The 13,764-nt window shown below is 43.9% G+C and overlaps 1 protein-coding gene across 1 annotated transcript in view; it reads left to right on the top strand.

Moving 5' to 3' along the window:
* The window catches only part of APBA1 (amyloid beta precursor protein binding family A member 1), a 248,607-nt gene that overhangs the window by 180,822 nt on the left and 54,021 nt on the right, over positions 1 to 13,764 (top strand). The window contains 1 exon segment of the mRNA XM_006152467.2: positions 12,882 to 12,977. Coding sequence (XP_006152529.1) covers positions 12,882 to 12,977 — 96 coding nt within the window.

The raw sequence follows: 13,764 nt of genomic DNA, 5'->3' as shown, positions 1-13,764 counted from the left end.
TGCTGCATCTCAGAGCCTGGCCAGCGGATTTTTATCATTCCTTTAAGAAACTTGCCAGTGTCACAAGAATAGCTTGGGAAGACTCTTCTGTAAGTTAAGGCAAAGCTTTTCCACCAGCATGCTGTTGATCCCCCTGGTCTTTGGAAACAGGATGATCAGGGCCACCTCAAAACCCTGAGCAGCCTCATCCGGGCCACCAGGGTCTCTCCAGTTAACCCAGCGTGTGTACAAATACTGCCTGTTCTCAGAGGGCCGAGAGTGAGAAAGCTTGGGTAACACAGAGTTTAGGGGTTCTGCTGGCACTGGGGGACCCACACCGGACAGAGAGCACTGGCCTCGAGGCTGGCTGCTATCTCAGGGCCTTGGCTTTCCCTCGGGTGTAGCGTGAGAATCCTGTTCTCTACGCTCCTGTCTCAGCTTCCCCCTTGCTGCTGGTGAAGTTTTCCATCACAGATGTCATCCATTATTGATGAAGCATGGAGAAGGTGGTAGTGAATAATTAAGCAGGTTTCAGGTGCAGAATGAACATTAAAGGGAAGAAAACACGAAAATAAAAGAGGCAGGGCAAGCATTCCGAGTTCTGATGTACCAATACGGTTTAACGTGTAGGCGCTTTCTATAGCTTTCCAGAGAGCCTGGCAGTTTTCTTTGTATTCAGTCTGGTGATTTTAAGTCCTGTGCAGGCTGGTCATTTTTGCCTAATAACTGAAAAAGTTACAAGGTTTCCACAGCAGCAGTGAAGATGCTAATGGCTTCAACCACCCTGTCAAGGTGGTTCATGAATCCAAATCAAAGCAATTTTCCAGAGTGTTGGTGGGGAAAATGGCTTCACCAGGAGCGAGGGAGAGTTAAATGGTAGGGAGTGTTCAGTCTGGGCACTTGAGAATCAACACTCAAGGATAGTCTCATTTTTAAATAATTAATGGAAAGAAGAAAGCATTTTGAGAGATGCCCAGTGCTGTAAAACCAGGAGGGAATGTCTCCTGCAATGCTCAGCATTTTAAAAGGGCTCTCCTGCCAAAGTTTCTTTCTTTCATGAGAAACAGGGAAAAAAGAGAGAGATACAGCCTCCCAACAGGGTCACAATACTGCAGCCCACCCCTAGCCATGGCCTCAGATCATGGGCATGTGTGTGCCCGTGTACTTAGGAAGAGCCCCACAGACAAACCCAGAACCTTCTCATGAGGGTCACCATGTACTGCCATTGCACAAGCACTTCTGGCCTCCCGGAAGTGCTTCTTCCAGCCACAGCAGCTATAGGAATTGCACCAGGCTGACCCGGGTTACAGTAAATGCAGTTGTCTGCTAGCAAGAGTGGTCAGAAACACAGAAGTCAGGAGGAGAGAGCTCCCTTGAGTTCGCTGCTTCCATGTTCGCTTTGACCATCCTCTGATCTGCTGTAGACCAGTGGGTATGACTTGGTTCTTGAACCCGTTTTGGGATTATGTGTCTGTTTGGCTCAAGCTACACCAGCCCGAAATGCAGCCCTTTTCTGTGTGTGTGTGTATAGCTGTCTTGCCACAGCCCCCCATTCAGGCTGCAGCAGGAGATGCTCAGAGGCTCTCAGTAAATGTGAAGAGATGTGAGAGTCCACTCCCAGCACCCCCTGCCCCTGAGGCCCATCCCTGCTGGCTACAGCACTCCCTCTGCTCTTGCCATGTGCCCAGGTGCATTCTGACGCAGGTCCTGCGAGAACCTCTTCTTCCCTACTGCCACCTCCTCCTTCCACATGAGTTGGGTGCTTTTTCACAGGTTCTATAAACGCAGCAGAGAGTTTGGAGTGTGTGAAAGTTTCTGGTAGCACCTGAGAGCTGAGTTTATTTTCCCCAGAAATAGTAAGTGCCACTGCCAGAAGGGGTGGGCCGGCCCCTTCTCAGAAACATCAGCTGACGAGGCTCCTCCGGTGACGCACTCAGGCATCGAGGGGTTAATGCAGAAGGGTCAGACAGCCTGAGAGGTGGTCACATCTCCTGTTACCAGTTGCATTATTGACTGGGCATCTAACACCCCTGGAAACAATCCAGCAGCGGGGCTCTGAGGTCAGGAGTCAGCCTCAGCTCATAAGGGGATGCACTAGAGCTGGCCCTGCTACCCAGAGAGCACCTGGAGAGATGGAGAATTTCTGGATGTATCAGTTGGAGTGTCACGAAGGAGAGGTAGGTGGATCCTGAAACTTCAAAATTATCTTTGCTGCTTTGCTTTTGATCCCCCCACCCTGCACTCTTGTCCTGTCTGATTGTAAACTGTGTTCTGCATTCCCTCCACAGTAAGAGTAAGTGAGCAAAACTGGAATAAATGAGGAGAGTGGGTTACCCAGGGCAGGAAGAAATGTAGCCAGGGTTGCTGTAGCTCGGCCATAAAAGATGGCCTGGAGAGAGAAAGGGTGCCTGGAAAGGGACCGTGCACATCGCATTCTCTCTACCAGCATTGTGTTCTGACCCTCCGTTCCAATAACAGTCACTCGGGCAGCGGGGCCTCTAATTCCACGCTCTGTGTTGCGTCTTGTGCTTTCATGGTGCAGATGAAAAGGAGTGGAGGTTGGTGCCTTGCGCACGAGGAACTGCTTTGCTGGTAAATGAGGTAACAGGCATAGGTGCCCTTGTACAGCGCTCGGCACACAGTATGCCCTCTGTAAGTGGTGCCTGTTGCCTTCCTGTAGGTTATCACAGCAAAGCATGCGCTCTTAGTCATATCTCTCAACACAAATTCAAAGCGGCTTGGATTTTTTCCTCCCCCTGAGCTCAGGGCCGGTAGCCAGGAAGTGAAAGTGCAGGAAAACTGTCAGGGGATGAGTGGACTTAGAGGGAGAAATGAGTAAAAGGCTCCCTCCTTTGTTCCCACGGTAATGCAAATAAACACAGTGAGGCTGTTTCAAAGTGGGGATAGGTAACCTGTGTTGGTTAGGCAGCTTTGTCAGATGACAGTCATCTCACCCTAACCCTGATGAGTTTTTTTATTTTGCTTTTGAGAACATGGTTTCAAAAACTTCCAACTCTTGTTGGTGGTAAAATGAATCGTTTGTGTGACCCCTGAAAGTGAAATCAGCCTGTTGGAGGAGATGGCTGCTGGGCAGGGCTCTCTGTGGTGCAGGTGGGCCACGTCCTCACCTGCAGCTTCAACACGGGTTTAAAGGATCAGGACTGGGAACTCGAGGGCTTTGCCTGTGGGAACAGAGAATGGAAATGGTTAGAATATTTGAACTGACAGTTATCACAGAATTTCCCATTGGTATTAATTGAATCCATTATAAATGTGTATATAAAACACTTCATTAAACAAAGGCTATTATCATTTTAATGACATAATTATGCCTCTACAATGTCTATGCTAACTTTTCTACTTCACCACATTAAGGAAGTACAAATGTGCATTGATAATGCAGTTTGAACTGAGAGTGAATAATTATGGATTTCTTAACCAGCTTTGCTTTTAGAAGCATGCACATGTCTTGGGGGAAAGGAAAAACTGATCATATGTTTGAGGGTTTTTTTTTTTTAATAATTCTAATGTGGAATAAGATTCATTTGGAACAACTTAGATCAGTGATGGTACCAGTGCACACTGATTGGAGAAAAGGGATAAGGTCAGACACACCAATTAAACATAAGTGAAAAAACTACGTGGGGACACTGGAAAATGAGAAGCCCTACCTAGTCTCAAGATGGAAGTTCACCAAAAGACCACAGTGTGTCTTGTGGCCTGTCTTAGGTAACCACGTCTTTGAAATTCCATATCAGAGGAGTAGTGGAGCCAGAATGGTCAGACTGGAAAGGAATGAAATGATCAGGTGCTCAGTTACAGTCTGTGTGAAATGCCACCTTTGCGGATGAGTATATCATCTCCTGAACTCTTCTATTCTAATTATATGTACTGTTTTAATTACATGAGGATGCACAATTTATAAGTGATGTCTGCTAGAGAGAGGAGATAAATCGTGATAAGAACTACAGAAGAGAGTTCTGAGCCCCCACATGGATGCCGGTAACTGCATGAGCACTGAAACACACTGCTACATGGGCTCGGAAACTACTGTGTAAATATAAATTTAGTTTTCATTTCTTTTGCTTCTGATGCAAGATAAGTGTCTATGCATTCTTCCATTTATCCAACATAGCTATTGAATTATTATATATTTAATGTGTTAGGCACTTGGGGAGGAAATATGTAAATTAATCATACGGTCTACCTTTATGATGCTCATTAAAATATTATGATTAAAATATTATTACCCTAAAGTACTACTATTATTTGTTTTGGGTAGGTTTTTGCCATAGGGCATGTACACTCTCTGGAGAGAGACAGACAATGCAAGGGAAAGTGAGAAATCACCCCCTGGGGGGATGGCCGCACTTTAATCGCTTCTCCTTTATTCATCTCCTGGGATTTAGGGCATGCATGCACACATGTCCGGTGTGATTTTCAAGCCACTAGGTCCAGCACTTGAACCACAGTTGGCCATATGGAAGTTCAGAGCTTTAATCACAATGCCATCTGCTGGCCTCAGTATTATGGTATTTTTATAAAACACAAGGGAGGAAGTGATGCACAACAAGAATGGCACAGATGAAATGCATGCAAACAGTACTGCCAGGAGCGGGATTACTTTTATTTAAGGGAACTGGAAGACCACGTGAAAGAGGCGACATTAGCAATGGATCTTTGGGGGCTCATAGGTGCATGGAGTTCTGAGAGAGTGTAAGCAAGGGCACTGAGCAGAAACATGCAGGTGTTCTGGGAACAGAACGTACTTTAGTTTGGCTTGACAACAGTGTAAAAACAAGAAAGAAAGAAGAGGGAAAAAAATCAGTAAAGGAGTTAAGGCCCAAGAGAAGAGTGCCTTCAGTGAAAGGTAAGGAGTCTAGAATCTATTCTATAAGCAAAAAAGGAAAGATAAAGATTTTGAATTAAGAAATTACTTGCTCAGAGCTCGTTAAAAGCATGTTAAAATGAGAGTGTTTGATTTGCAATTCCCTATGATGAGAGATGTTGAGCATTTTTTCACACATTCTTTAGCCATCTGTATACCTTCCTTTGAGAGTTGACTGTTCAGATCAATTGCCTATTTTTAAATAGGATTAGGGAATTTTTAATTGGATTTTTTTGCAGGTGACCTATTCAAATATTACACACTGTACATGTACTTTAAAATTCCATAGTGTTGGGGTTGGCTGGTGGCAGAGTGATTAAGGTGCTGGATTCCCACATGGCAGACTGCGATTCGAGTCCCAGTCTTGGCAACTTACTTTCTCACTTTCCCTTTCTCTCTCTGTCTCTTTCTGGTCAAATTAAACAATAATAAATAAAATTAAACAAAATAATTCTTTTTAAAGCAATTCCATAGACTACCGAACAAAGGTTTGCCACGATGATATGTAAATCAGAAATTACAGTTTAAACTGTTAAATATGATAAAAGAAAGAAAATGAATCCAGTGAGGGAGAGAATGAGAGTAAGCAGGTACTTGGTGAGAGGTCTCCAGTGGCAGAAGTACATGAGCTGAGTGCTGACAGTATCAGGTAGTATGCTGGCTGTCCAGTCACTTAAAACTTTCAAATGCCAGACACCTTGTCCTTAGGTTCCAGGAGATGTTCCACATTTGCAAAATTAGTCATAAATGGATTTTGTGGAACTGTATAATTTTTAAAGAATTATTTTCTCCTCCTCTCTGTTGTAATGAATTTTTATCACTGAGTTTCCTTGGAGGAAATTGGGATTCACCAATGTGGGCTAGAGCTGGCTGGAGTCTTTTACCAGGAATCCTTATCAGTAGTCTGCCAAGGTCACATGTCAGCTGTGCTACAAGCTAATTGTATAGAGCGTATGCACACGTTTCTCTTGTGTAAATCAATCACTGTAACAGCATCACTCCTAACCCTCATACTCCAGAAAGCTTTCTTGAATGGGAGACAGCAGGTGTACCAGAATTGCACCCAGCGGTTATGTAGCGCTCCCACTCCCCACCCCCCAGCCTCAGCTAGTAATGAGCAATTCTAACCAATATATCATTAAGAGTGTTGGGGCTTATGAATGTAGAGTTCTTTGTGGTATGATTTTATAGAGCCTTCTGTTTCCTTTTTAATTTTACTCATGAGTAAAATTTTAATTCAGAAGGAAACAAGATGAAGTGAAGAAAATATCCCCATGGGTGATGTGTTGTCCTTGTAAGCACTCTCCCAGAGGAGTGAAATAATTTTTGTAACTGTTAACAATCATTAAAGACTTACTAACATTGGATGGGTGCTTCATGCATGCCCAGGTACTAAGCTGGCCATCAGCGTGCTTTATCACCAGTTAATCCCCAAGTCAACTCTGGGAGGTGGCAGTAACTGTTCCCTATGTCTCAGGAAGGATCAGAAAAGATGGGAAACTTGGCCAGGGTCAGAGCCATGAGAGGTAGAACCAAAATGCTAGGGCTTAAGCATTCAACCACTTCACAATCCTGAGAAAGAAGTGCCAGTTTTAGTTGTTTGCTGTCACTGTAAAATTAAAGCACAAGGCCTTTTTCAAGAGAGAACAAAGGCAGAAATTTCTATAGCATGACCTAGAATTGGAGAGATATACAATGATCCTGAAAGACTCTTGGAGAAATTCTAGTTCCAAGACAAGAAAAGAGTGAGTTCTACTTGGGCCATTCATCTATTTATTCAACTCTGAAGTGCTGAGAATGTCTTCATGAGCCCAGATACCTCTTTGCCCCCAAGAATCTCCCGACTGAGCTAGGCAGACAGACTTACAGATTACAAACAGAGTGTCCTCTGTAAACAGAGGTCATTGTCTTGAGTCCCTGCAGGAAACCAAAACTTGTAAACACATGAAAACAGTCACAGATGGGCTGACCATTTCCAAAGTTAGTGCCCATCTGAATAACCTTCCTTCCTAAACTAGCATCTATCTGGTCTACCTCTGTCAGTTTGTCTCCTGTTGACTGTAGAGACCATCTGGCATTACAGCAAAAATTAAACAAAAACAAACCAAGAAGAAAAACAGCAAATGGAATGAGAGGAAAGGTGTAAATATTTCAAAAATTAAATAGCAGAATTTTATAAAGTTGAAGAAAGTGAAGTTGGAGAACTGTTCAAACCAGCTATGGACAGTGTCTCTGACTTGACAGAGCTGTGGCAGTTAATTAAGGAGTATCAGTGGAAAGGATGACAACAGTGGAGGTATATCAACTGACTGGGTTATCAAAGAATTTAGAGAGGATCTTAGGAAAATTAAGTAAGCTCTTTAATATTTTTACTGAAGATGGCCCTCCTTATGATTGAAAAGACCCTTTTTGATAATGCTCCAAAATCTATGTGAAAATAGGCTATTTTCTTGTGATTCAATGGCTTTTTTGGGAAAAATGATAACTCATCCAAATCAATACTATAAGAATTCACACAGATATAGTAGTTAGAATTATACCTAGGTCTTATTAGTCAAAAGATAAACCAAGCTTATGTTTGTAATTTTTAATTATTTTTCAAGGTAAAGTTGTAATTGAATGCCCTCTTCTTCAGAATTTGAAATTGTGGTCATCCTAGATAGATGTCCTTGTTTGCTACTTTGTGAATTCTTAGCCTCATGATTCCTTTTCACCCTTGGTCTTATTTGTTCAAGACTGAATATTCATCCAGGAGCCAGAAGGCATGAGACTACCAACAGATAATAATTTTTGCTTTTCCTGTCACATCATTAGCTAAATTTTGCCTTTAATATGCTTTTTAAAAAATAATTACTTATTTAATTTTATTTTTTTAAGAGATATTTTTGCTATAGGGTGTATGCTCTCACCAGAGAGACAGAGACAGAAAGTAAGAAATCACCCCTCAGGGGATGGCCACACCACAATCCTTTCTCCTCCAGTCTCCTTTGGGGATTTTGGGCATGCACACACCACACCTGGCATGAGTTTTAAGCTGCCAGATCCAGGATTCGAATTCTGGTCGACTACATGGGAGTCCAGTGATATAACCATTATGCCATCTGCTGGTCCCTTGTTATTAGTTTTTAATTCACTATAGGGCTCGTGCACTCACCAGAGAGGGACAGAGAGAAACAGAGAGAGAGAGAGAAAGTGAGAAAGCAAGCCACCAGGTTCAGGACTTGAACCATGATTAGCCATGTAGGAATCCAGCCCCTTAACCACCATACCACCTGCTGGGCACACATCACCATCCCCCACCCCAGTATGTTCTTTTAAAGTAAAAAGTATTATCTAATCTAATTTGTGGGGTTTTGCGTTTGCTTTCAAGAGTATATGAAGGAGAACAGCAGATGACATGGAGGTTAAGGCACTGGACTCCCACAGGACTGACCGCAGTTTGAGTCCCAGACCTCGTAGCTTGAAAATCACACCAGGTGCATGTGCATGCATGCCCCAAATCCTGAGAGAATGGAGGAAAAGGAATTGCAGCATGGCCATCCCTCCTGCCCTCGGGGAGTGATTTCTCACTTCCTCTACTTGTCTCCCTCTAGCGAGTACTACAGCAAAATTTTAAAAAATTAAAAAAAAAAAAAAAGTACATGAAGGTGAAAGATGGAGTGAGGGACAAAAGACTCTTAAACTACACGTCTGAAGTGAGTTGAATGCTGACACCTGTGTCTGGGCTTCATGGGGACCATGTCTATTCTGGTGGTGGTTTCCTACCTTTGACTTTGTCAACAACAATATATGGTGATTTTTAGGCTTCTACCAGGTGGTGTCCTCTCTCTTTTGGGGACCGCTTTCTATTTCTGGACAACTCTCCTGGAGCCCAGATTTGAGTCTTCACAGGCAAAGACCATTTCTCTAACTCAAAATGCAGAGTGAATGTTCTGCAGCAGAGGGATGCACTCAGAAGAGGGCTTACCATTGACCACAACATAAAGATAGCAGTGGGTGAATCTGTAGTGTGCCTGTTTTCCTTGCAAGTTAGAAAATAGTGCAAAGCTAGAGATGATACTGAAGCCACTTATTCAGTACACATTTACAGAATGCCTGCTGTTTACGAGATCCAGGGCAAGGCACTTGCATGATAAAGATAAATAAGACAAGATCCCTACCATCTAGGAACTCTTGGGGGAGGAGGAACATTCACACAAAGAGATAATTATAAGATTTGGCTTGTGCCAAAAGATGAGAAGTGTCCTGTTAATAGATTTTGAGAAAGCGTCCATGAAATGAATACTTTTAATCAAGCATTGGCCATGCGAGAGAGGATGAACTCCCTCGATGGAGGTCCTTAATTGCATGAACAAGTGGAGGGAAACTTGAATGAGCTCACGCATGTGTAGAAGGCTAGAGCACTGGGCGTCTGAGGACAGATGGTTCTAGATAAGGTTGGTGTGGTCCACGAGGGGAAGGCCCACCGTAGACTCGTTAGCATTTCATGGCAGTGACCTAGCACTGCCCTTGGCGCTCCTGGGGGTCTGAGCTTCCTCTTCCACATCCTTGCCCACTGTCCAAACAGCCCGACTTCTCACAGCATCCTGAGATGATGTGGTGCCTGCAGTGTTGAAACACTCCATTTTTAGAAGATTTCAAGCAAAAAAAAAAAAAGAGAAATAGGAAATGTAAGACTCTCTGGAGGATATTTCTTTTTTTAATGGCGGTGTTCCACAGCCTTCAAACAAAGCCATGAAAGAAAAGCCAACAGGACTATCTCCCCTTTGGGGTTGGACCCTTCAAATCATTGTGACAGAGAAAATTACTTGGGGAGGAAAACTAGAGCCACAAATATCTAAGGAAGGTCTTCAAATTCAAAAAACTGAGGGAATTAAAAGGCATTAAATTCTCATAAAGACTTCACTACATTAATTTGGAGTAGGCCAAGCATGGAGCTAAATCAGCAAGTACCCGCCAACTCTCTTGGGTGCCCAATGAAAAATTCTGTGTGTTTGTGAAGGCATGAGGGGTGGCTTTATTGGGGCTGGGGGCTGGGGGGACTTTATGTCTGCTGGTGCCCTGTGCCTGCCCCCTCGGCTTTACGGCAGAGCATCTGATTTCTGTGTGGGGCTGGTTCCTGGCCTCACTGGCCCTCCCCTCCCTGCCTAGAATCGGACATGGGGCCTCCTGGGAAGCCAGCCTAATCCTCACAGCAAAGGGCGAGCTTCGCACAACTTCTCAGTCCTAATGGTAATGAGTGAAACCACATCATCTGTGCTCGTCTGGTATACCCTTTATCTCCTGTAGGCCAGACTTTTTGGAGAAGATTGGTCTTTTTCTTTTTATGTCACTCAATGCTCACTGAGGTCCCCCTTGTGTCATGCTCCGCTCCCCTACTTACCATCGTTCCGTGAAACATTCTCCCTTTTCTATCAGGTATTTTACTGATGTCTGCATGCCTCAGCTTCCCCCAGGGGACCAGACTCAAGACCTCAGACATGGGTTCAAGCGAACACTAGTGTTATTTTGCCGCCTTTGCCTGAGACTCACGTGCCCTCGCTCACATCCCCTCCCTTCCCGAGAGAGGACCTCCTTGGTGTGTTTCTGTTTTATGTGTTCTGTCAGACGTCACCCACAAGCCGAGGCAGGGCAGCCTTGCTCTCAGAGTACTGTGGCTGTAGAATTCTTAAGCATCTCTGTGGGTCCCTGAAGAGGCCTTTCATCTCCCAAGACTTTCGTAGTCCACAGAAATGCTTCGGTGTTGGCTGGGGAGTCTTTGTGAAGCCTGCATTCGTCCCATCCCTGTGCTTGCTAGCTTTATTTGGCCGTTCATTCACAGGCACCTAGGAGCGTCTGCTGTGACCCATGTGCTGGGTGGGAGCTCTGCACTCACCACCAGCAAGGCTGGTGGAAGGAGCCCAGGCCCTATCAGCTGAGGTGAACATCCCTGATGGGACCATACCCTCACACCTAACTTTCTTTTCTTTTTTTTTTTTTAATAATTATTTTATTGAACTTTATTTATTTATTTTAATTTGACCAGAGAGAAAGAGAGGGAAGGTGAGAAAGCAACCCGCCAGGTCTGGGACTCAAACCACGGTTGGCCATGTGGAAATCCAGTGCTCTTAACCACCATGCTACCTGGTGGCCCCACCCACACCTAATTTTCTAAACCTTATTTTTATTGTATTGTATTTTATAATTTCTTACTTACACTCGATTGTTGTACATCTTTGTGGGGGTATAATAGAGAATTTTAAAGCAGGCGTGAAGTGCTCAATAATCAAATCAAGGGCAATGCCATATACATTGTTTTCCACAAAGAACGCCGCATTGTGATAGGTACCACTAATTTGTGCTCTACTAGTTGTTCTTTCTTTATTTTCCTTTTTTATTTATTTATTTTTTTAATATGCACATAAGATTGGCAGTCTTTATTCTCTCTCACTCAGTTGTGGTATGCCATTCCACAACCCATTTGCCTGGTCTCCCTGCATTCCTGTGTCTGTTAAATGCTTTTTTTCCCTCATCCCCTTTTATCCCTCATATCTATGCGCCCACCCCCCCGCCACCCCCGCATGCAATCTCTTGTACCTGTAGTTCTCTACTTTCCTCTCTGCTACCGTGTCTTCAAATTTTCTGCCACAGAGTGCAGACATCCAGTATATATTGTGTGGGGACATGACAGTGTTTGTCTTTCATCATCTGGCTTGCTTCACTTTATAGCATCTAGATTCAGCTATTTGTATTGAATGACAGGAGCTTGTTGTTCTTTATGACTGAGTAGCATTCCAATGGTATGTATGCGTCACATGTTTTGAATCCAGTCATCAGTTGTTGAACACTTAGCTGATTCCGTGTCTTAAATGATCGTGAATAACGCTGCAGTAAACCTGGATGTGCAAGTGTCTTTCCCACTGAGTTGTTTTCCTATCCTTTGGGTAAATACCCAGGAGTGGGATTGCTGGGTCATATGGTACTCGTCTTTCTAGGTTTTTGAGGAAACCTATATTGTCCATATTGTTCTCCACAGAGGCTGTACTAATTCACATTCCCACCCACAGTGCAGGAGGGCTGTCTTTTCACCACGGCCTACCAGCACTTGTTCTTCATTTGTTTTATCGTAGCCATTCTCACTGCGGTTAAGTGATACCTCATTGTGGGTTTGATTTGCATTTGCCTTATGATACGAGATTTGGGGTATTGTTTCATATTCTAAGCCTTATTTTGAAGCATATGAGGGGGTTTCAAAGAATGTATGAGTAAATAGAATTCAACTACAAGTTTATTTTGGCACAAAGAAATTTGACATCAATGTAGAGTTTCTTCATAACACACATTTTCAGTGAACCTTTGAAGACCTCCTTCAAACCCCCTCCATATCATTTGACAAAGATTTTTCAGCTGTTCTAAGAGCATCCGAGGTAGTATTGTTTGGATGGTGAAATGCTGAAATTTCTCTGGATTTTCAGTGGTGTGGATAAAATCAGACCAACTATAACCTGAACCGAGTAGGACAATGCAGGTGCTGTGATTCCAGTCATCACAATCAATCCCAGGTGCCTCTTTAAAATTATGTTTTAATTTTTCACTTTCCCATTTAGATCATCTTGGACAGGTGATTTTATAAGACATTTGTTACCTGACATGTGTGTATCTTTCAGTAAGAAAAACATTTTTTAAACATATTTGTGTAATACTCATGGCGCTATTCACTTTTAGGACTTGAAGCTTGATATTCAACTTTTTTAATGTTTTCATTCAACAATTGCCTTAAAGGGGAAAAAAAAAAAAAAAAAGACCCAAAGCTATGAAAGCTCCTTTGAAAACACTGCAGGGATTGAAAGCAGAGCTTGAACACCCCAGGCATTTTATTTAGTCAGCAATGCCTTTCTGTAGGGTTTGCTCCCCTTGAAACATCCCTTCGGTTGTGTTCTGCTTTGCTCCTCTCTCCCCGTTCCCTAAACACCCCTGCCCGGGTAGTCGCAGTCCCTCGGACCCTCACTGCTATTTGTTTCTTCCTGTGTTCTAGTCTCCGTCTCCTGGCAGCTCGTCGCCCCTGGGTGCAGAGTCATCGAGTACACCCCTCCATCCCAGCGACCCTGCAGAAGCCTCCACAAATAAAGAGGTAGGCACCATGGGAATTCCAAACCATCATCCAGGCTCGCTTCATTCTGTACTGATACTGCTCTGTGCTTTCTCCAGCCCACTGCAAGCTCCTCACCCCAATTACCCTGGGAGACAAAGTGCCATTTCTCCTCTGCGATGTGCACTTTGCCCATTACAGCCACGCCATCCAACTTCGTGGCCACTAGCCACAGGTTTCTAACTAATGAGTAAGATGAAAAATGCACTTCCCCAGACACCCTAGCCACAGTTAAGGGGCCGAGAAGCCATTTCTGACTGGTGGATGGTCTATTGGACAGGGCCAATGACAGATCACGTGCATCATTGTAGAAAGTTCTATTGGACAGCACTGGACATCGGACAGCAAAAGTCCAGCATCCTCCCTCTTGGCGTATGTGCCTTCTGGTGCCATGGGTTTGCAGTTGCTGGGTGGTTCAGGAAACGTGGTGGTTGCTTAAGTACCCATTTATTTCAGGCCCAAGTGAAATACCTCTCTTAAGACTGGGTGACCACAGGTCCCAGTAAACTGGTTGCCTTCATACCTGTTGTCCGAGAAGCCCACCAGGTTACCACCCCTTCTCTCTCTCTGAAGCCGCGCAGTCCAGGGGTGTTCTCCATGATGAGGGGACTGTTCTACTTCTGTCCTGCACTTAGTGATCAGTAGCCCCATAATCCATTAAGCCCTTGATAGGTGGCCAGAGTGACTGAGGAACTGAATTTTTCACTTTGCTCCATTTTTTTAAAAGAGATTTTTTTTTTTTTTTTTTTTTTTTTCTTTAGGGCACATA

The sequence above is a fragment of the Tupaia chinensis genome, unplaced genomic scaffold (assembly GCF_000334495.1).
Source record: "Tupaia chinensis unplaced genomic scaffold, TupChi_1.0 Scaffold000354_1, whole genome shotgun sequence".
NCBI lineage: Eukaryota > Metazoa > Chordata > Mammalia > Scandentia > Tupaiidae > Tupaia > Tupaia belangeri.
Note: the sequence above shows the minus strand (reverse complement) of the source record. Positions and strands in the feature narration are given on the sequence as shown.